Source organism: Aptenodytes forsteri, unplaced genomic scaffold, assembly GCF_000699145.1.
Source record: "Aptenodytes forsteri isolate BGI_AS27 unplaced genomic scaffold, ASM69914v1 Scaffold112, whole genome shotgun sequence".
NCBI lineage: Eukaryota > Metazoa > Chordata > Aves > Sphenisciformes > Spheniscidae > Aptenodytes > Aptenodytes forsteri.
The window spans coordinates 152,714-177,788 of record NW_008794883.1 but is presented as its reverse complement, the minus strand read 5'-3'; the positions used below and the strand labels follow the sequence as shown (position 1 = coordinate 177,788).

General features: G+C 37.1%; 1 protein-coding gene across 1 annotated transcript in view; it reads right to left on the bottom strand.

The window, feature by feature from the left end:
* Positions 1–3,242: 3,242 nt before the first annotated feature.
* Positions 3,243–25,075, bottom strand: part of RAB22A (RAB22A, member RAS oncogene family) — a 22,129-nt gene continuing 296 nt past the window's right edge. The window contains exons 2-7 of the mRNA XM_009274717.1: positions 23,138–23,217; positions 18,135–18,216; positions 14,000–14,071; positions 13,783–13,889; positions 11,830–11,939; positions 3,243–10,451 (exon numbers count right to left, since the gene is read on the bottom strand). Coding sequence (XP_009272992.1) covers positions 10,354–10,451; positions 11,830–11,939; positions 13,783–13,889; positions 14,000–14,071; positions 18,135–18,216; positions 23,138–23,217 — 549 coding nt within the window. The 3' untranslated portion in view covers positions 3,243–10,353. The remainder of the gene's footprint in view (positions 10,452–11,829; positions 11,940–13,782; positions 13,890–13,999; positions 14,072–18,134; positions 18,217–23,137; positions 23,218–25,075) is intronic.

Genomic DNA, 25,075 nt, shown 5'->3' with positions numbered 1-25,075 from the left:
TTGGCTGTTTCTTAATTTTTTGGTTTTTTTTTTTTACTCCAAATAGCACGATTTAAAATATTTTTAAAATTTACAGGTTGTTCTAGTATGAAGTACTGCTTTATTGATAGCCTTAGGCCAGTGTAGTTACCATAGTGCTACACTTTTTTTTTTTCTCCACTCTCTCCTCAGGTTGTTTTCAACATTCTAAAAGTTTGTAAGAATTTATAAAGCATTGCTGTAACCTGTCAAATTCAGCAGGGGGTAACAATGAAGCAGGAGTTTGGGATGTCCATGTTAGCAGCAGAAACATGCTGGTCTTAAAAATTACCAGTTTTTATACACCAAAAATTATTCATTAGGCAACTGGACTTTAGACATACAGGACTTTGGGGGGAGATACCATCTGCAGAGATAGAAAGCAAGTGTATTGACATTGATCAACTTCCAAAGAACAGCAACTCAAAGCATACGGTTATGTTAAATCCTAATCAGGGCTGATTAGCAAACAGCTAAGAGGTGAATAAAAACATGGTGATAGTAAAACATTGTATTGGTGTGATAAAATGAATTTTCACAATGTGTGATGGAGTGTACCTCACCTCCACACAAGTTCTTTGTATCACGAATATTGTTTTACTTCATAATTGCCAAAAATGCATAAGGTAGCTAAAAAGATCTGGAATTTTTAACAAGAGGGTTGTCCTCATTTCCGGCAATAAAAGCAATGGCAAATGACAGATGTATATGTTAAAATTAACACCACTAAATGGGATGGTAGCATTCAATGCTCTAAGCACATCTGCAGTATTTATACCACACCTCAACACTTCAGCTGTTCTTGTCCATGATAATCCCTGTTTTTCAGCTCGTCTGCTTAACCACCTCTGATCCTGTTTTGTCTTTTTTGTTCTAAGATGTCTTTCATTCCATGCCAAAACAAACCAAACCCATATATGTGTTTAGTATAACTCTTGGTTTTGCAGAACGCAAATGAAACCTGCTAACTCCTTCTAGCCAATACATCAGGACTAATTTTTAGAAGCTTCAGCAATGTACGGCAACACGCTCAAATAACGTCCTGCTGTTCTGCCTTAAATTCCTTCTCTGTTGGAGGAAAGATGGTCACATAATGTCATAAAGGGGTGCATTTTCTTTTCCAGGTCTCTGCTATTCTACTTTGCTTAGTTAATTAGATTTGGCGCCTAGGACGTTCTCAGCTTATTATTTTTGCTACTTGTGGGAGTTTAATTCATAGCATAAACTACAGATTATATCTTAGCATTTTACTAGATCTCAAATCAGGAGAGAATTGAGTTCATTTATGCTTTGGAGTAGTGCTTTCTTTGGCTGATATTCTGGAAAGGTTATCTTCTTTCACGTAATCTCTTAGGTTTTATTTTTATAAACAGATTCTCTCACTGAGCTAGGCATTCTCAGTCCAGTAATTAGCAGAAAAGACAAGCTTTATACGTATTTTCAAGTTAACTGGAAACTAACGGTGAGGAATAAGACAGAGGAAAGTTCATAGAACATATAGTCACACACATAATAAGAGACCCTAAACAACCGTTCAGTGTTGCTGCCCAGACCTTTCCAAGTTCTACTTTTCCTGAAAGAAGTACAAAGTACACCCTTAAGCATTTGATGATCCACATCTTAAAGGGTTTGCCAAGTTGTATGATCTTACCGCAACCAGCAGCTCTGAACTTACCTGCTTCTATTTGAAGGACTCACCCACATTTCTATCCAGGCTGAAGTTTTTATAAAGCACAGCATTGTTTACTCTTAAGTTGAAAATTTATGAAGTCTAATGAATGTAGGTTGCCAGGTTTTTGTTGTATGTAAGTAATGTGTGTACATTTAATATTGTGCAGCTCAGATTCATTGAAATGGGCATGCGTGAAGGCCACCTGCTATACTACATCCTTATCAATTACACAAAACAACCCTCACTTTATTAACAATTCAGCCACGACAAGACTGGAAGGCAACTTGTTGCCCAGGTGGGTTTTTGATTAACAGGAGAAAATAGGGATGACCACTACAGGGAAAGTCTTAAGAGCACCTGAAAGCTTTGTACTGGAACAATTTTAAAGAACAGTTTCATCTGTTACAAAACTTTTACCTTAAAAGCTATGAAAGACTTGATCCAAGTAAAACATTCTCTCATATTGTGTGTGTGCAAATTAGGTGGTTTGCATTTAGTTATCTAGATTCCCTACGCAAACACATGTAAATGTGTTTTTCTCTCTAGTCTAGCACATTCCTGGTGTTTACCCTTCTTCTGCTCTCTCCGATGCACGGTCACACCCTCTTATACAAACATATTTTACACTCTTCAAAAGCAGTTTACACACATCTAAGAGGATAACTTAAAAAGAGCAGATACTGAACAATAAATTTAAGTTATTCCAGGTCTCTGCTAAAAAGATGACAGTATGTGTTCCCTGCACATAAACCGCAGTTTAGTAGAAACTTGTATCCAACATTTTCAGGTGAAATAGCAGTATCAGAAACAGGACTACTTTTTTTTTTTTGCTTATTTACACTTTTGAAGGCTGCTATTAACTGAACATGTTACCCTTGCATCACACATTGAAACAAGAAAACTACATCTTTTAAGCATCACATAAGACAAGTAAGGTAACCGTAGCCAACTCCGTATTTTTGTGCTCTACATAACCACCAAAGCAGTGGTTTAAAAAAAGCAAGCTACCAACCAGCTGGCTGTATTAACAAATAAGAAAGGATCCCTTCCCAGCACGACAGGCCCCCCCAACACTGTGCGGATATTAAAAGCACTTTACAGTTTTGATTGACAGAAACCTGGCCTAAGCAGTCAAAAATTTTACATTTCATGCAGTCTAAGCTAAAAGCAATGTATTAAATAACTTGACCCTGATAGAATTTGTCAGGCCTTGCACTGGCTGACAAGACTGTGTGTGGCCTGCAGTTTCTCAGACGACATGCTGCAAAGAAAGGAAGCACTGCACAAAAGCTGCATTCTCTCTGCCGTTTTTCCCCATCCCTTCTTTGTACAAGCTCGTTTTCTGCCTTTGTCTGTGTATACATGAACCAGGGAAAAGCTACAGTTTCTGAATGACCAGTAGTCAGTACTTTTGGAAAACAGCTATTCGAATCATGACTTAGATTCACCTCTGCCATGGTATTGCTTACATTCCTCTTCTATAATTCGTTTACTACAGAGACTACTTTTTAAGATGTTGAGAATTTTGGAACCATTTATAAACAAAGCCAGCACATTTATAAACAAAGCTTTTTATTAATAAAATGTTTACACCTTTTTTTTGCACAATACATCAGACTGGTAGTGATTTAACATGTTATTACACTATAAAAGTTTATTATGAATGCTTAAGCTGAAAAGGCTGTTTACATTATGCCAAATCAACATTTCTTTACTTGCATTCTATGCACTATATGGGAGTGTAACAATTCAAACAAAAAGGAGAGAACAAAAGCCTGGTTTTCCTCATTAGCATCTACAAACCAACAATACAGACAAACCTGTACACACTCTCAGGACCAGCCCAAGAGAAGACTGAAAAAGTCTCAAAACATTCATAAGCTTGGGAATTCATCACTACAATATTTCATCACTAGTAATCTGACTACATTTCATGCAGTGAAGCAATGGTTGTAAATTTGTGCAGTTTACAGTGCTGCAAATGCTCTGTAACTTTGAGCGGCTTAAGTTTGTTTTAATAAGAGATACTATAATAAGAAGGCACAGACCTTTCAACCTTTGTAACAGGTTAACCCAATCCTATAATGAAAAGGCAGAACGTTCTTAAGAGGGACAAGAATTGCTGGATACAAAGGTTAACCTTCATGCTTAATTTTACAGGCAAACATTTATTACACTGCAAGAGCTATATGCATCAGGTTATTTTTGTGCCCTGAATACACAAATGCAAAGTTTTTGTTTAGAATAAGCCTTCAGAATGATTTCTTTTTTTCTTCATCGTACTGGGGGTGGGAGGTACAAGGGGGAAGATTGCCAGGAAGTCCTAAATGTCTTACAGCTACAGAAATGTGATCCATTTCTGCATCTTAAATCAATTCACTGTGTCACAATTTCAATGTTGGATACACAGTATTCAGGAATAGGAAGTACAAAAAAGGCAGTTAAAATAGAGAAGCGTTTACATCGTGTTACTAGAGCCTTACAATAATTTGCTCCCCCAGGTCAATGTGCTTTTAGCCTTCGTTATGTGGTGTAATACAGTAGTGGGACATGTCTCAGCTGCTATGTTTTCGTAACAGTTTCATAAGGCTGTAGGAATGAATTACCATTTTGTTTACAAATATCTGCCACTGTGACAGATACTTCTAGAACCTTTGAGGAGAAAGAGACACTCACCACCTATTCTTGGCTAAATCCCATAAGGAAACAAAGAACAAATTGTCAAGAAAACATAATAGATTTAATAGGATATACATACTGTAACATGAGTAAAAGTGAGGCAAGAAAGTAGCAGTGAACCTATCTAGGTGTCAGAGTTACAGCATATCCAAGTGCAACAACTGCATGGAGTATCACACTCACACAGATGAAAAGCATGATAGAAAGAGTGGTCTGTATCCTTCAGCATTTGAAGAAGTAGCAGTTGGTTTGTTCAATAGTACATACGTGAAAAAATTAACAGAAATGAAGTAAAGAAGAACCCAACCTTCTTAAAAGAAGAGTACCTTTACAAAGGTAATCAGCTCCTTGAAAAAAATTCATTGTTAGTGTTTAAACAAAAATTTAAGAACCCCAACTTGCAGAATGATGTAATGGGAAAAGCAAAATTGTTTCTTCTAAGAAGTCTTTATTCTAGAACGAAAGCAGTTTCAGCAAATGCTGTACCAATTTTTCAGGGACAAATCATCCTACTGCCTTGGATTTTTCTATGTAAAATAGGAAGCATCAAATAACTCTAAGCCACTAGAACTTTTCTCAGTATTTTTAAATAGCTGTTTATAGCACATACACTCTGACAACACTATGTTAAAAATCCAGGGTGGGGTGGGGGGAAATGGGAGGGGGAAGGAAGAAAAAGCTGACCCTAGGATCATTTTGACATGTCAGAGACTAAGCCCATCAGTACTCTTGCGTTTCAGGATAGTCTTATATCCCTTGAAAGATTTGTTATCTGTGACACTTTATGGATAAAGTTTGGTAAGGCTTGTTTGATTTTTTCCAAGTCATGCATTTTCATTCTAGCTGACCAAGAAAGGGTTTGCATTCAAACTTTTGAGACCTCCAAAATATCAGAAGGGATTTTTCAGAAACGAGCATTGGTGTCAGAAGGCCAATAATTTTAGGGAACTATGTTTTGGCACCTGAATTCTTCTACGAGAAACAAAGATGTGGTTTCAAGCATATTTCTTTTGACAAGCTGGAGCCACATGACTCTGAAAAGGACAGCTGACATGACTTTTTTATACTAGAACCTGTATTTCTATCTTAGATTGGTAATTCACACCAACATCTTATTTCTATAAATCTTCTGTCACCTACCATTACTAAGGCTGTGATCTATTATTAGGAATGTGATCTGAACATAAAATTTTAAGTTTTCTTTAGAGAATTTTGTGCAGATTTTTTAGAAGCTTAGTTCCAAGCACACAATTCTCCTTCAAGTAACTGACTCGTAGCATACAAACAGTCTCAGGTCACTGTAAAACAACTTCCTGCTAAAAAAGTTAAGAAAGTTTGTCCCTGTCTCTTGTCCATGAACAGAAGAGGCTCTTTTTTGAGAGGTTTAAAGATACATGAAGCTTTTTAGAAAATGAATAGGCGTATAGAAGTCTAAATCAGTGAATTATTCAGATTCTCCTCATGTTTGAGATCATTTCTTCTATGTAGCTATTGCTGCTTGTAAGTGAGGTTTGCTACAGGGTGACTAGCTACACAGTTCAGACAGCTTCTGTCCTGTAAATCATCAATTCCCAAGATAGTCTCTGCAGATTGCTGACATAGCACACCACAAATAGACTACACCGTCCTTAACAAACACTAAAGACTTTCACAAGAAAGTAATTCAAATATCACTGATAAAGCTTCCTTTTCCAGCTAATACTCAATATGTTATACTGGAAATTAACAGTAATGTTACGGAATAATTCAGGATTTACATTGTAACAAAAAATCTTACTGAGGCCAACTTTTAAACCATTCAAGATATTCAGCCTGAATTATTTTTTGATAATTAAAATGAAGCTTTAACCATGAATGTAGAGAACTCCCAATGAATCCCACACCTCTCAACAAGGTTAATGAATTAGACTTCCAAATCAGTAAGTAGGCATTGTCTCCTCTCCTCTTACTCTCTTCCCAAGCATGTAAATAATCTTTCTTGAGCAGGTTGGTAGCATTAAATTGGTATTATGTACACCAACACATCAAAGACTCAAGCCTGCATAAAACGCCCCTCTATAAACTATTAACTGTCTGACCCTGTACCACTTAGAGGAAGGGTCTCACTGATGTCAGTAGGGATTTGAAGTGCAATGATTTGTTTTATTTCAACACGGATCTAGTAACATAAATGAAGCCTTTACCTTCTTGACAACAGCAAAAGTTGTTAGAATTGTCTTAGAACTTTTCAAAGCACCTATTACAATTTTCAGTAGTTTGACCACTAGATGCTTCTGTTATTAAACATAAGCTTCCAGATTTCACCTACTTAGGCATTTAGTATGCCAGTTTTCAGCATGTATTTAAAATATACTACAAAACTACCTGCAGCACAGATCAAGAGCCTGGCAAGTCATCTAAGAGACTGTTGTAATTTAGAGGGTTGGATGAAGACACCCTCCAAAACATGGGGAACACATTTAAGTTGCTCCAAAGCTTAGGAACTAAACATTTGTCAAATTATATTTTTGTACAAATCTGTAACTTTCGTGAGAAAGAATTGGTATTGTTTAGAAGTTGAAATAGTCATATTTTGTCAGTTAAAAAATGCTCTGGATCAATGATGTAATGAGGTGCATGTCGTATTTTTACATACATGATACTTCACCCTTCCAAACTTGCTTTGCAGCAATTAATTCCTTTTGAGAGTATCTGTCTATGATGAGCTCCATTCATTAAACAGAAAGGCATAGAGGAATAAAACTTCAGTCCTGAGCTTCTTCAACAACTTCTTAACAGAAAAGAAAGTTATTAAAAATTTAGCTGGAATGGCGGATAATCAGCACTCCAAACACTCAAAGGCTAATGTATCTCCAAATAGAGAAGCTATGTTAAGACAAAATATAATCAATTTCAGCAAGCCTAGTGCAAGATGAAAGCAGATGGCCTAACAAATTATTAATACAGAAGAAACCATTTTTCTCCAACAAAAATGAAACAATGAACATGTGCATCTCATCCAGGAAGACTGCATTCCGGCTTTCAGCTGCGGCCAACTGATCAATAAACAGTTATCTTGGTTCAAAAGAACTTACATCAACAGTCTGTCATTTTAAATAGGCATGTGTTAAAAAGCAGCCTCACTTCAGTGTTTGTAGTTTGGACAATCTGAAACACCAGCTATTTCCATGTTTTCATTAACTGCAGTAATTCAAGATCAGAACTGCAAAAAGGATATGAAGTATGCTGGCATTCCACTCAGATTGGTAACAAAACAAAAGGAGACTGAGGCATTAAGACTTAGCTACATTTGAGAAGGGCCAGATTGTTGCTGCTGCTTTAGTGGTTTGGGGTAGGCATTTTTTGTTCGTTTGTTTTTAAAGTCTAATTTTGGTGTAGCAAGTAAGTGAGGATAGATCAGAAAGCAGTTCATAAGGATTTGCTAAGATATATGGATCTCTCCCCGACTGGAGAAAACTACAATAATCTCAATACTAGCCTAGCTCTCAGTCTTGCCTAGAGTCCAGTATTTTATTCTCAAGTCAATAAATCTTGGATAAATGCTACTAAACAATTTTTGTTATCTCACTGAAAAACAGATTTAAACTCCATTTTTACCACATGCTAGCAGGCAATAACAATAATTTAGAAAGTCTGAAATTCCTTTTTCTACTAATCTACATGAAAGATATTCCCAATATCTGAGACTTTCCTTCTCCTACTATGATCTTTCCAAGTTCAAGAATTTCCAGATTTATTACTAACCAACTTTAATATAAGCAGTATTTTCTGTATCACAGTTAAGATACTAAAGCACCTGGTATCTTGGTATAGAATAGACTCCTGAAGCACTGTGAACACAAAATGTTTTAAAAACCTAGTTGAATTAGATAACCACACAATTTATTTTTTAAAAATTTGCCAGGAGTAAGAATTGAGATATTTCAAAGAAATTAGGGACTTCCATGACTGCCACTGTGAAAGTTCTACATTTAATTGCTAACCTGCTTTTTTATAATTAAAAAAATACCCAAGAGCAGGCTTACTCTGTTCTTTCTTCACTAATTATCTTTCCATCAAGCGTTTTGTAGGAGTACTAAAGTTTTCTGTTCGTAATTTGAGTGACTTAAAAAAATATATCATACATCAAGCTGAACACCAAACACAAATCTGTCTCTACTATGAGATGCTTTGTTAAGGACCAATGTTTCAAAGGGGCTTCAAACAGCCTTCATTTGATGAAGATATACTTCTTGGGCTCTCTATAAGCATGTAGCCTGTACAACTGTGGCAAGGAAGGCACAATTGACAATGCAGGGTAAGTAAAAGGTGTGATAGAAATGTAGTCACCAAATTTCATGAAAACATACTGACCCATTCAAAATCTCACTGTAATAGCTCACCTGTTTTGCTCCAGAATAGCTCTACAAGAACTTTCACTAAGTTTCTTACAAGCTTTTCTACATTTCCTTCAGAAAAAATACTTGAGATGATAGAAAACCAGATTGCAAAGAAAGAATAAGCATCATCAACATGACCTCATTTTGATACTAAACCTAAACAGCGTTTTTTAGTATATACTCAAGTCTATTAAGCTCTTTTTCTTCGAAAGTATAAAGTTTCTCACTAGTGCTGGTAGGAAACAAAAAGTAAAAATAAATAAAATAGCATAAATGGGTAGGTCAACCTATAGTTTAATTGGAAGCATACTAAAACCAACACAGAATAAGCTAAACGCTGATTCACTAAAAACCCTCACAGATGAAAAAGCCCAGGAACCAAGAGGTAATGATCTACATTACCACATGTCTTAAGGTTACTTCCTACTTGTATTTTTGTGCCCAAAACAGGAAAGACTGGGTGCATCACAGATGAAAACTTGTTCAGCAGACAGACCTCATGCTGCACCAACAGCATTCTCTATTGGCCCTTTCAAATGTGATTGAAAGAGAAAGAATTTCAGTCTGCCTCTGGATGAACTCACAGTGACGATACCTAAAACGCAGGAAAAATCCTGATGGACATTCCCCAGGAGTTTATCCATAGGTGTGGAATGGAAGGAGTGTATAAGATTGCATTATTTTTTACTGTTTTTACATAATTTATAATACTTTAAACACTGGTCTCATAAATATAATATGAACACTTTACACATGCCAAGCAATTAAAAGCTTTCCCCAAAAACTTTTAGGTCTTATCAGAACCACTGGCAGCATCTGTTTACAGCATCTGTTTTTAGTCAGTAACCACTTAATTTAGTCAGAACTACAACTAGGTTTTCTTCAACCAACATCTTAATACTAAAAACCTTGTAGGAACAAAAAGATGCCTGTAAGTGTATCAGTTTGCCTTAAAGTGATTAAAGTCAGCATGAAAAAAAGATTGTCTGTGGTTTAAGATCCGTTGCCTGTGTCCCCACCCCCGGTGCATATCATCCTTAAATAAAAAGTGCAAATGGGATTTGGGGACTGGATGGACTGATTTGCCTATTATTTGTCTTCAGTCGCTTATTCTGTAGCCACTTCACATCAACTGTCCCATCGTACTTTGGATTAGCTACAATCAAATTTAAAATAAGGCTCACTGAAGAAAAGGAAGAAGTGACGTCTAACTTCCAGACTCCTCCCACCCCTAAGTCCCACAAAAGTGCTCATTTCCCTTTTTACAAAAAAAACCTCCTAAAATCTTGATTACAAAACTATTAAACATTTCAGTTCTACCATCCATATAGCCACCTTCCTTTCAAGCAAGGCCAAAAAAGTGATGATGGATTCCCTTTGAATGCAAGAGATACTACACTTTTTGTAAGTAAACAGGCTGACATTACGATTGCAGTCTTTTCTGCGAGTGTACAGATGTCAGATCAACTGGTCCATTTTTGTGGGACCTCGGGTGTATGAACACCAGCAGATAAAGATCTAAGACTGATAATATAAACCCAACGTGAACTATTAACTTCCAAGACCACCTACTGTATAAACAAGTCTGATTTTCTAAGGGATCAGTCAACAGCAGCTGCGCTTTGTCACCGATGGCTGTCTTCTAAGTTTGAAGCCCTTACCACTAGACGGGGGGTTGGTGTCAGTTGATGGAATTCTGCGACCTACAAGGAGGCAGAAAAAAAAATTTATAGCAAACATTATACTTGAAACTAATTCTAAGCATTCAGTGTATGTTTTGTATACAAAAAATGTGTCTTCAATTACTCATATGTCATTAATGGTAACATTCCTGCATAAGAGAAGGACGGCAGTTAACAGTCTATACTATGCCTGTAAGAGGTATGGTTCCACAAAAGAAGAGCAGAAGCAGTTTTTAAGCTAATTTTGCAGCGTTTACACCTCAGGCTAATCTAGATTTGGAGAGCTAAGCTATAAAAGCACCCAGAGAATATACTCTGCAGGGTCCAATACCATCTGGAATATCTGCATTGAGAACTACCATCTTGACCTGTATTTCCACAGCAGATCACCTGCATCAGGCTTAGCACAGAAGTGCTTGTAAAGACAGCTGCTTTAGTCATCTAATCAGTCTTTAAAATTGACTGTTCCTGGTTGAGTATTCCTTTCTGAGGAGGATTTATGATTTTTTTTTTTGATAGTTTATTCAAGATCAATTTTAGAGAGCAACTATTAAGTCAGTAAATCAGGAAGCTAATCTACAGCACATACTTTTTACATCAGCTTATAAAGGAGCCTTTTTTTTTTTCTTAAGTCTAATGCTTCTGTAGTTATTCAAAGCTAAACTGCAGTGTGCACACACACACAAATGGATTGCTGTTTGTCCTCTTTTCACAAACAGGCTGACATACCTGCACATTGGTGCTGCTGCCTGAAACATATCCTGCAAATAATATTACATGGAATTCACTTTGGAATACTGTCTGCTTTTCATTCACACAAAAAAATTGTCATTGTCGTCCCCGCCATGAATGAGACAGAAAACATTTGCAATTTAATTAAAAAACCCCAAGGTATCAGAAAAATATTTGTGGAAAATCTACACACAATAATTGCTATTTCCTAGACAGTAATCTGGCATTTATAAATTCCTGTATTTTTGAAAATGCACTGTTTTATACTAAGTACAAACACTAAGAGTGAGAACTTAATTCCTTTTCTCAGCTGCATGAAGTTTGGATCTTCCTCGTGCCATTTCCTTTCACTTCCATAACCTTGGAAGTACTAATTGAAACATTCAATAACAGATACAGTAAGATGACACCGACTTCTGACATGAGTGCCCTGCTTGCTATTTATCCAGCAGCATCACAGTAGGCTTAAAATCTCTAGAAGGAATATTTAGAGGTCATTAGGTGACCAAAAATTTATACAGCTCATTCTGTAGTTTGTATTCATGTCTGATTGTAACAAATTTAAGTCAGTATACTCTCACCTAAATAGCACAAAAACTAATACAGTAATCAAATTTCTACTTGAACTTCTTTCAGAAGAAAGCACGTTAACTGTTTAAATACTTACTAATTTCTATAAAGAGTTCATTAATGTTTATTGCATTTTTCGCACTTGTCTCTACAAATATTGCATGAATGGAATCTGCATAGTCTTTAGCATCTTTTTCCATGACTTCTCTGGAAAAACAAAGCAAAGAAAAAACTGTGAATGCAAAAACCCCACATTATTCAAAATCGTAAGTGACAGATTAAGCTTTTAAGTGTCTCATTAAATTAGTATTTTGTATTTTACCTGTTTGGGATCACAGTTCTCCCTCATCCTGAAGTTGATGCTCATTCTTTACTCTATGCTGCCTCCCTGCCTTGAGGTATGAGCATCACTGAAGCACAATCAGAAACTAAACAAGGCCTTAATCCATCTGACAACATTACAGTGGAGTTTGTTTCTTGAGTGCTCTAAGTGTAAGTCTGCAATCAATCATTAGGGGGTGCTTTATTCTTCACACACAGAACAGTTTTAGATGTACTGAAAAGATCCTAAAGCATTAGTTCCACTAATCCAGTAGATTTCCTACAGCTGTTTACAAAACCATGTATCTCACAACACTGCACAGATCATTAGGGTAGCATTTACTTTACATGAAGCATGAAGACATAGCTATGAACAGAAACATATTTAGACACAACAACAGAGCCAAAAAGTGAAAAAGTTATTCTGCACCTCTAAGTAGGCAAGTTGGTAATGAAGCACGCTTCCTTAAACAACGTGGAAAAACTAAACCCCAACAGGTGGAGAGAGGACTGGACTATACATTGATCACTTCACATACAATTTCTAGAAAACAGGCTACTTTCAGTAACAAGGGACTTAAGATACCAAAAGCACAGACTTTGGATCAGTGACTCAAATATTGCCTCTGACTAAAGTACAAGGAATCTTGCTCATTAGCTTGAATAGCAATGTTTACGTAACTTATGATGCCACCTAAGCACCAAGAAATAAGTGTGAGACTTAATACTGCATGCCTTATATTTGTCTTCTAAGTAATTTTATGCCATATTTCCTTCAAGACATATGCTACTTCTAACAAAAGTTATTAGAGCTCACTAGATAACTGCTATATATTAACAATTTGTAAAACCATACTAAGAACCAACTTTGCAGTGGTTCTTTAAACACATAACCATCTGCCTCGTTTGAGACATCAGCTGCGGTACCTTTTCCAATGAAATCTAAAAACAAGAAGTTTGCACACACCTTGTTTCTGAATTTTGGCTTATTTAACCAGGACATCAATAAAAAAAAGGCTTCTTTTGTTTTTAGTACATGCCTTCTTGAAAGTTTGGCGGTTCATAAAGTTTCTCAAGAACTTTTCCCGCTCCCTACAACTATTTCAGCCACAGCCAATTCCACCCCGATATTTAAGCAGGGAAGGAAGGCACCTGAACAAGCAAGTCAGAAAAACCTACACAATGCTTTCCAACAGGCTTGATGTTTTTCCTAACAAAATGAGGTGCTGCAGACTGACAGGGGTACTTCTTATAAAGCGAGGTAAACAGCTTGTATTACACTGTAGTTTCACAGGCAGTTTAGGCTTGTGTAACTTGGCACTGCCACCAGAGAAGGTAATCCTGTCTCCCTGTAAACTGCTCATTCCTAACCCTGCTATCCCACCTCCGTCATGCCAGCAAGTGTTCATGGTGTGAGCAAGATAAATACACTTGGATCAGTTTTCCTTTTTTTAAATGGTTAGTTTTAATCTGGATCCATTTTACTGCCCGATTTACTGCCCAATCACACACGTACTTACACCAACACAGGGGAGGAAGTGGGCAAGACTGTGCAAGAGCAGACTAACCAAATCTTCTGACAGTAGAAACAGCTCAGACCCCTTATGAAACTACAATGCTAGTACAAGACAGCTTAAATTGCTCTATACCTTTCACCTGCTCTGAAATCTTAAAATATTTAGCAGTGTAAGCTTAAGTGAAAACCTCCAAACTGTCAACAGTTATTTACCTTACATCATTAAGATCACACTTATTTCCTGCAATAGCTACAACAATGTTTGGAGGTCCATGTTGTCGAAGCTCTTTAACCCAGTTCTTTAATGTTGAGAAAGTTTCCTGATGTGGGAAAAAAGAAAAAAAACACAGAAGGAATTAAGAGTCAGAACTGGCCCATCACACCAAAAAACCCAGAAATCGTAATGCTGGGTCAAGATCAAATTTCTTACCTCTTTTGTGATGTCATACACTATAATGGCTGCTGCTGACCCTCTGTAATACATTGGGGCTAAAGCACGAAACTGAAAGAAAGACACCATACATTATGAATCTGATCTTCCACTGACCTCCACGATTTCCTTATTATTATTACTGAAGAAAGTGAAAACTAGCTTTAAAGTTCACATTAGTGGAAAACTTTTCTTTACAATTACAGAGAGGCTGTGCAGTACAGTACATAAACTTCCATGAAAGTATTGTTTTACAAAGGCCAACCAATAAATAGTTTAGGGATCAGCAGCACACTTACTGCAAAAAGCAGGAAGCCAAACTTAACCTTATTTTGACTAGATTAGAATCATTTAAAAGACCATAGATTATACACAGACACAAACCCACAGCATATATGCTCAAATTTAAACACTGAGCAAGGGGAAAATAGCTGAAATTGAACTCGCTTCTTCCTCTTTAAGACACTCATGCTTTTGGACAACAAGTAATTTCAAGAAAACTAGCATATATTACTGCTGGTCTGAAATGTTCAGAAGTTGGCGTCAACCTCTAGCCCCATGGATCACTCATGGCACTCCTAAATGCTAGAATTGTTGGTTTCTTCGCAATCTAACTTACGGCTTTAGGGATTTCACTTAAGTTTTTCCTCAAAAGTTAGAAGCGTGTTTAAAACTAAAAACTGCAAAAGCCCACAACTACGTGACCTGTTGCAAACAGAGCTTTAAGGAACATGCTAGATAGTAAAAGGCTATGGTAATTTTATTGCAATTTTCAGAATTAAATCTACAGCAGGCATATTTGGTTGGTAGTGCATTTGCAGGGTATAAACCAGGCCTGTACCTTTGCATGGGCAAGGTGTTATGAATCCAGGACTGAAAAGAGTGATAGAGCACACGATTAAGTTGCATCAAAAATATCAATCAAGCATTCTTAAAAACAGTGTGATATTCTGCTAACTTAAAAAGAACCAGACAACTAATCTAGCAACCAAAACTCTCGGTCAAAGCACACGGTAAACTGCATGTGCTGCTTTGATGTAAGCATATGTGATTTAGAGCTTTTGTACATCTTATCACTCAGGGTAAAAATCATGAATAGAATACAGTTTTTCATAAAGGCTTATTTGGTTCTAATAAAATACCAATTTCCTTTTGCTTAGTACAGTTCAACTGAGAGCAATATTATAAATCATAAAAATCTTGCTATAAAGCAGAATTCCAGACCATTTACATTTGGCTCTCAAATTCTGTTTTGAAAACAGGATTTTGAACACAAAGTTCAGAATATAAAAATATTTAATAGTGGGAAAGGGAAACATGGGCAGGCATTCAGTTCATGTTGGGACATAATCCCTCTCTTCCTCCTAAGTACTAAAATGTAAAGGGAAACGTATTTGGTAAACCACCACTTGGACTGGTTGCAACCTGGCTTTCTGATTATTTGACTATTTACATTGGGAATAAACCAACTTTCACTTGCTGATTTTGTATTACTCTCATTTCCTGCCTGCTAACACTTAGATACTTTTTTCCACCTAAGAGCAGTCAGAAGATAAAATACATTAACAAAACAGATGTTACCAGAAACACTGAATTTTCCTTTTGCTATTTTTCCAAAGACTTCAGCTTGCCCTCCAGCCTCCGATTTGTGTTTTGACAGAATTATTAAGAAGACGTAATGTAATTATGCAGAGAAACTGTCACAATTGTTAGGTAAGAAGTAATCTCCTATCAACTTTACTCAGCGTAGAAGAAATGAGAGAAGAAATAAGGCATATGTGTGTAGGGAAATGAGCTACGTGAAGTGAATTAGTGCACATTTCCACCTTTGGAGTGAAGCTAGCCAGCCACTCCCTGAAGCCAGTTAGAACAAGGGGTTGCCCAGTGCAGTGTAGAACTATTCGCTGCTGGGCTTTTGAAGTGGAAAATAGCAAATGCTCCTCAAGAAGCCAGGACTACCAATTCTGTGCATTACACATCATAGCTCAGCACAGACATTTTAGTTTCAAGAATGGCGTGGACATTTTTGGTATTCCAGATCACCAGGGATAGGATCCCTTCAATAATTCATTGTCAGATGTTTTGCACGACCGGAAAACTGTGCTACAGATTTGAGGGCAAGGCAGGTATACAGACCATTTGTGGCTAGCAGTAAGTGACAGTGCTGTTCTGTTTTGGAGAAAGAAACATCTATGAAGATACTGGCATCATTTCAAAGTAAATATCCTTGCTCCCATTTCACTGGTTTCCTGGGATATACTGGGGCCTCACAGTGACTTCTCTCAGGTGTGGGACATAAGCTTCACAGATATCACAGCTCTTGGGTCAGAGCCCAGGTAAGACATCTTTCCTTTTTTGATTTCAATAAAAGATATCATGCAACTTGTATGGAAGAAAATTAAAGGTGTGTCGCTCAAAGTCTAAAAACAGAAAGACAAGGAACACGCTAGTCATGTACAGAGATGCTTCCTCAGATTGTAGTGCGCTGAATCCGAATTAGGGCGTTCTCCCATTGCTTGCAAACACAGTTAAAGCGAACAGGATGGAATGCTAATATGTAATGGATGTTTCCTGCCAAGTTGTGGCAGGCATGTTTATAAAGCTTTCTATTTAAGAGAACCAGCCTCTTAAAATTCATACTCTACCTCTCAGAAGACTCACATTCCACCATTAACGTTTCAGAATGGGCTAGGACATTCACTTAAGACAAATTACAGCAGATGCTGACTGACTGCTAGTAATGGAAGGACTCGGATATTTCTGATAATATGGATACAATTGGACATATCCCTGACAACATAAGTTTGCTTTATATGGTGCTGCTGGAAGGAAATAAATTGTCATTCAAAATCTAGAGCAGTGAAATGCAATACAAATACAGTTGAGTTACTTTCTAGCCATCAAGGCTGTTATCAAGCTAAAAAGCTAGCAAGTCAGTTCCACTAGGACTCCAAAAGGTCAAGTGCCTCTACACAGGGATGACCGAGCCTTTACAAGGTTGGGGGTTTTTTTTGTTTGTTTTTGTTGGTAGCGGTGGGAGGTTTTGTTTGGTTTTTTTTTTCCCTTGGGCTGTTTCTTGAGCCAATCCTGAAAAATAGTACAGCTGCATTTGCCAGTTATTATCCTAAAGTAATAACCCAACCTGATCAAACTGACTCTTACTGGAGACAGCCCTGGTGTCTACTTTTGTTACAGTTAGCTCACATCCTAAATAAACTCATCATGAGTAACTGACAGTTGCCAGTAGTTAACAGTGAAGAAACTGCAAGAATAAGCACTGTTAATATAGCTACTATAATCTCTATCACTGTTACTAGTAATCCATAAACAAGCAAGTTAACTAGCAAAGTTTTCCTTTTAAATTCTAAGTAAAAATCATGCCAATTGTGACTTCATTTGACTAGTCATTTTCTTGAAAGCTTTTGTTGCCTCCCCTCAGAACTATGCATGCTGCAGAGATCAAACCCCCAAACTACCAAATTAAAATTTAAATTTCAAAATAGATTTCTTGACATGGCTTCTAATACTATCGGATTTGAGAAGTAAAACTTTACAAAAAAATGAAAGATCAGTTATCACCCATAACAGTGCTTGAAACACTGCTTTTGAATGCCTAAGCCCACATCCTACTCACATTAGTAACTTTAACACTGAAGCTAACAGAATGCGTTAGCAGTTGTATATTTTTCCAGAGCCAGGGCCTTACTTGTACTATGAAACATGATCATTCATTTCACTTGGATTCTCATGTTGCCAGTTGCACTGTCTGCAAACACTGCAGCTGAATGTTTAAAACTCAACTACAGAAATGGTGCTAGAGACAGCTGCTGGCTTCCCCCCCCCGGCCTTGTTTTCTTTTGAAATAGCACTCCCTTTCAGTGACTCGAAACCCAGTCTTTTGTTTTATAAGCTCCTCTTCTTAGGTAATCATCCTTAACTTTGTACTTTAACCATGATAACAATGAAAAATGAAAACATATTTACAGCACCCATATCTTGATAGAAACCTCCACAGAAACAAACATTCTAACAGATAATTCGTAAAACCAGATCCCATTGTGACTTTCAGGGGTGGGGCTGAAAAGCAACCCAAACTCTAGCCAGAACTATCACCACAGATACTGATTCTACTTACCCGCTCCTGTCCAGCTGTATCCCAAATTAGGAATTTATGCAGCTCATTTTGATACTGTACAGTCTTGGTCATAAATGAGGCTCTGGAAAAAAATTACAGCTTATGCTTTCAGAATATAAATAAGTTCTTAGAACATTACCACCATGAACTTTTAAAAAGGTTTACATTCCAGTAAAAGGGCTTTCACACACACACAAAACTGATAAAGATTTTCATACATAAAGGCTGAAATTAGTAATAATTCGATAATAATTGAATAATAATAGAATTCAATAATAATTGAATAAAGGCAAAGGACCTCAGAAGATGAAATTTCCTTTCAGAGGATGAAATTCAACGAACAAAACAGAAGGAACACGAACGCAAATTATAAGCTTTTATTGTTCATAAGCTTTTGATAAAAATAAAGGATGTATGACCAAAAAAATCAGAAAGATCAGCCTTTTTAACAACATTCTTCCTAAGTGAAGGAATCATCACAGCAAATCACTTAAGTGTATACTGGAAACTTCCAGAGGGAAAGAGATCAAATCCTTTTTCCCTTTGCATCAGCTTTTTCTATCTCTGTACTAACATTCAGATAAACGCTGGTAAGTCCATACTTGGGAATAAAATGTGGGAGATTCGTATCACTATTGGCAGGTGTTAAGAGGACAGAGAAATCAATAATGAGTAACTTGCTTGTTGACTGCATTCTGTACAGCTCCCAAATCTTGCCTGTCATTATATACTTCAGTCTGCAGTGGCTCTTGCACTTCCAGAAGACAAACAAAATAATCCTTTCCTATGCTCCAGCTGCCCCCCCCAAACTTTTAGATGTTTTACAGTTAAATATTGCAAAATATTGTAAAGTACTTCTGTGCTTTACTTGATCTGCTTTACATGAATCAGTGTATTTCCGACAAGAACAGGAATTCAGAGACCTAATCTTTTACAAGAGGGAGTTCTTTGCTATATCTATTACCTATAGGCACATTTTTCACTAGAAAAGCCACACACTGAATTCAAATCCTTGTAGAATAGGAACTATAGATGCCATAATTATTTTAAGCATATGAGATCCTACGTTATGATCTTGAACACCTTTTGTATGCTTATTTCCTGTCACTTGAAAATACCACAGCCTTCCAAACTTGTTCTACTGTCAGTTTTGGACAGGATGCAGGATAGGATCCTGGAGGTGGCCTGTACTGGAGCTTCTTACAGTACACTAAGCTTGCTGTAGATTCAAAGTCAGAGAACAACAGTCTTTCAGCATGATCAACAACATTAAATACCAGAGTCCAAGACTCTGAACTTCAGTTTATTTTGGCTCTTAAGTACCACCAGGGCATAGATTTTAATGATGTCCACGACACTTTTGTAATTAATGTAACTGGAGTCTTTGGACATGTTTCAATGTTACAGGAGGACAAAACAAAATCTACATTCAAAATAAAGAAAGGGAGAAATTACACAACGCTTTCCACTATTAAGAGGTAACCTTCTCCCCATTCCTTAAGCTCAGATGGTTTGCCAAATAATACGTCAATCTCCAAAGTTTATTACACTTAAGAAGCCAAATATAAGGTTGCAGCATCCCTAAAAAGAAAGAGCGTAACTGCAATGCATTTCAACAGAGTTAACTAGATGATGTATTTTATCAATGAGTAACAGAAAATAAAGCAATAGGAGTATCTGTTGTAAGCACAGCAAAGACTTCCACCTCCTTAAGACTGCTGCAAATTAAGCATCAATTCTGAATTCTCTGGCCAATATGGAAACAATTTCCTAAATCATAGATTCTCACTGAAAATTTGTCTTACTTGGTTCTATAAACCAAAACATTCCTGTACAGTCATTTGAACTGAACAGCTGTGTTGCTCTAATTCACATCACAACTAAACATACCAAATGGTAGCTGACAATAGAGGTTAAATGCTACTTGGAATTCTTTGACAAAGAAAAGCTTTCATTGTCTCAGACATCAATTTAAAAAAAAAAAAAAAAAGAGAACAAACAGCTCAAAGACAAACCACCTTTGGGTCAACAAAATCCTCCAAACTAGAGCTATCCTCCACAACTTCTATTAAGAAAACAGGCGTTATACCTACTAAATTTCCTAGCTGCTTCTCCCAGCCAAGCAAGCTCTATAACTACATGAACAAGATGCACCTGAAAGTAGTTTATACTCATTCATAATTTCTTTTTGACACTATAATGAAAGACTAGATATTATGTGGTACCTAGGGATATATGCTAGTCAGGCAAAGCAGAATGTGTCCTAGCATCCTGAGAGGACAAAAGTTGCAGAATTCTAACAGGGTTTCTACAGCTGCCCATATTTGAACCTGAACGATGAACATTCATGACAACAAAGTATGATTGCTCAGATAATTCTAAGAGGAATGGAAACAGGACAGGTAACATGAGATTGTGTCTCGTTAACTCAAAACCCCAGGAGTAAATGTAGAAACGTTCTCAGCTTTAGTTTTGTAAGATGCTCAAAACTCCTCTCTAATCCTTACTTTGTTCTTTCCACCTCCTAGAGAGGTGGAAATTTCTATTTCAATTAGAAAATAAAAACAAGGTCTAGAAAAAGTTTCAAAAATTTGCTTAAAATTTTGGGACTGTATCTTATTGGAGCCTCACACAATCCCTGCATTTGGGCAAGTTTTGATTCATTTATACTACTATAGCGAACTACCAAGATACCAAGTCCTCAGACCAATGAATGATTTTAAGACTGCTAAAAGATACAGATTTTTAGTCTGTCACTTCAAGAAAGTATACTAATCCCAGTACTGTCATTAAACCCATGAAGACAAATTCTGTTCTACACATTAGCCTCATTACCACAATGGCTAGCATCTTCTAACAGCACCTTAAGTTACTACACAGTATCTGTTACCGACATTCCCCTGGGAAGACATGTGCACGTGATCTCTTTGGGTTCCTGCCCTCAAACAGATAGGTGCTACATTAGAGGAAGAAAAAAAAAAAAAAAAAAAAAAAAAGAAATCAACCCACACACCACAGAGTCGGAAAACTACCAGATTAAAACAAACTGACTTTGGAGGGAAGACAACAAGATTTGATGAAGTTCATTCCAGTCTCAGCCCTTCCCTGGGAGGAAAGGGAAAAAAAAAAAAAAAAAAAAAACCCCCCCACCACAAAACCCACTCCTGAGTTTTCTCCAGATTATAGAAAATTCTACTTTGCCAGGAAAGAAGCATCACAAATCACAATCTTTGCTCTGCAGCTTTAGACAGTCTTGCAGACATGCAGAGCCTAAAACCATCAAGCACAGTATTTTAGAATTTAGAATCTGAAAGCAGACTTGAGGAGGCTGCAGTTCACATGATTGGAGACATAATGCAAATTCCATACTGGGTTACTCAAACATTTAACTCGTAGTCTAGATGTGTGGTGACATATGTCTAACTATAGAACAGAGCATCCCAGCTAAATAAATAGGCACCTCTCACCTTAGGTTTGCAAAACCTAAGTCTGTGTTACCACACCTGGTAACCTACTAGTTAAGCAGACTTTAATATCTTTTTTTTTTTTCCCCTCCCCCAGGAACTGCATGCATGAACATGATGGCTAACTTTGGGCCACTGTAGATACTACCCTTATTAGCCAACTATTTAACAGACTCTGTTTTTAAAGTATCTGGATGACCAGAAATGAAGACGGATAACCAATTTCTCAAACACCTCAGGTAATAAGAAAAACAACTGGATCTTTCAATAGTGTCCACCTGAATAAGAAGTTTTGCTTACACTTGATATCACTATGGGCAGTAGGTCTGAACTTTCTATACAACCTGAACTTAAATATTTAAGACAGCTTGCTCCCCTACTTAAGCAAACAGCAATATGACTACTATCCACACATCAGTTTCGTGGTCCTCCAAAAAAGAACCTCTACTGTAGGTAATGTGACAGTAACTAAGAATGTTCAACCCTTGAAGATCTAAGAAAACTACTTAGCAATCTGTCTCAAAGGCTACCTTTGTTAACAGGGAAATTTAAACAAAAGCATACTTCCTGCAGAATATCTTGCAATTTGATACCAGTATTTACACTCAAAAAAAGAGGCAGGGGGTGTAGGGGGAAAGAGAGAGAGATCTCGTAGGAACCACATTTTTTTAGAAGGACAGGATGAGACACAGCTGATCTTTATCAGCAGGATCTTTTCTGGTCAAAGCTGTAGTAGAGCCTCTGTGACACCTGAGACAGGAAGTTGCATTGACACCCCCCACACACTCCTCAGCATCAAGTGAAGTCATGTCCTCCTGTAAGTAAAGAATTACCTCCAAGCAAAGCAGCCCATAAAATACTTGCAAAGCAAAAAAGACAGCAAAAGAAATAAAAAGATCCAATCACTCCCAAGAATTCCTGATGCTTGCCCTTCCTTCTATCCATTTGAAGATTTGAGCTCAGTAACAATTGCTACTCTGAGGGGAGACCAATTGCATTAACAATTTCATCAGTTACTTACGCATGTGTGTATTGCATATAGATGTATAACATTAGAACTAATTCATGAGGAGAACTACAACCTGAATTAGTATTAACTACCTTCAAAAACCTAGAAGACTTCTTCTGTACTTGACTCTTTAAAAAAAAAAACCTTAAAAAAATAATCATGTAGTTGCATAATAATTAGACTTTGAAATTTAAGAGTAGTGCATGAGAAAATAATTTTGTTCCTTCAACAGAAGCATCTATAGTGTAATTTATTCATAACCCAAGACTCCTAGCAGGATTTTGTTAGTTTAGATTAACAATACAAAATGGGTCAAGATCTTACACATGAAAATGGAAGCTGCAGGAGTGCCGAATACACTCCTACGTTTCCTAAGGTAGCTCATGAGCTAATTAAGGCTACAGTCATGTTTATTACCACATTTAGCTGCCACACATGAAGAATCCTCAAGTGGTCTATTCAGGAGGTACAAATATATTTTTATAAAATTTGGTTTTATTCTTGATAAGTCACTTTATTTAGTTTCTTACCCTATTGTTGGGTTGATGTTGGGATCAAAGCTATCTTCTACAAATCTCCACACGATACTTGATTTGCCCACACCAGTGTCCTAAAAAAAGAACAGAAACAGTTGAAAGAGACATTACTTACTATCAACAGATGATTCTTTTTGTCCTCAAATCTTGCAATACACTGTGCATGAATAACACGTTCCTGCAGAGAATCTCAGAGAAGTTAGATTCTGAAATACTTCAGGTATTCAGGTATTATATTAATTTAGTAGAAAAATGAAAGGTCTCTGGTAAGTTACAGTTTTCTAAACAAAATTGTTAAGATGTTTTTATGAAGGACTATAAAAATCTGCATTCATGCTTATTATCAGGTATTCAAATTTCTTTTTTCCCCCAAAGCTAGGCACAAATTGCATTTGAACAGGAGTACGGAAAGACCGTCTACCACTTTTAGTAAAATATACAGCAATTGAGTATGGTACTCCATCTTTGCAAGCCAATGGAGCACATTAAATTATACAAGTGTGACACATGCACTTCAGCCTCTGACTAATACTGTCCCACCCTGCTTAATGAAAGACTTGAAATTTCTTCTGTGACACACCTGAAACATGTTTCTAATGCAACTCTACAGAGCTATAAATGGTAAAAGAGGAAATGTAACATGAGAATTCTGGGCCATGTATGTATTTGCACCACTGAGTCCATAGTTTAAAAAAAAATATATAGAAGGCATATTTAGGAGTGAAATAACTCCACAAACTATTAACAGTAAAACTGTTCTCAACAGCAACTGGACATTTTAAATGGTTATTTAATTAAGACAGGTGAAGACAAACTTTTTGCTTTACATCTCCAGAGTCATTAACATTTTAAGGAAAAAAAAACCTGAGGAACTGCTTCATTGAAAATGAAGTTTTACGCCATTCATGCATTTTCTTGAATCTTCTGAATACTGTAGTAAAGTTGGGTACAGTATGTATGCTTGTGTTTATCTTTTCAAGCTGTTTTCCTCTCAAGGAAAAGCGTATTATCTCAGTTCTGTATTTTATAATGTTTGCAGTCTCAATAAGCAGAGCAAATCTTAAAAAGAGAAACATAGATGCAGTTCCTGGCTCCGGGAGTTCAAGGGCCAGTTTTCCTGGGTGCTTATTCTCCTTTTCTTACACGACGAAAGGTTTCTTGGGTGAACGCAAACAGTAGCTAGTAGTTACCCCAAATGCCTTCATAACACGAGGAGCACAGAAACACATAATTTTCCCTCTGAAGGGCCATACGGCCATTTAGAAGCAGAAAACAATTCTGCCTGTCATACTCCACACAACACAAGATTTAGATACAGGTGGAGACAACTCCACCTATTCAACGCAAGGCTCTCCAGTGAAGCCCTCAGACCAAACCAAGCCCACACACAGCTTTATAGCCTTGATTTTTTTTTTAACTTCTACTTCAGTTTGCTTGATGTCTCCTTCTTCCATCACCTGCAACACTTCGGGCACTTTCAAAGCCTACATATGTTGTTAAAAAAAGTTCAGGCCCCTCCCCCTCTCCCGCGAGTTTGATTTCAGGTGCTTTTACTTATTTATTTTGTGAACGCCAAGCCCGAAACAGCTTGCGAGGAGGAGGGAAGCATACACTGGATGTTCGTGCTGCCTCTCTTTTCTTTTTAAAAGGAAAACACCGAAAAAAAGGAGCAATATTTACCTCTGGAAAACGCCTCCCCAAAAAAGTTCAGGCCCCTCCCCCTCTCCCGCGAGTTTGATTTCAGGTGCTTTTACTTATTTATTTTGTGAACGCCAAGCCCGAAACAGCTTGCGAGGAGGAGGGAAGCATACACTGGATGTTCGTGCTGCCTCTCTTTTCTTTTTAAAAGGAAAACACCGAAAAAAAGGAGCAATATTTACCTCTGGAAAACGCCTCCCCCCGCGGAGGGGAAGGCCCTTCCGACCGCCCCGT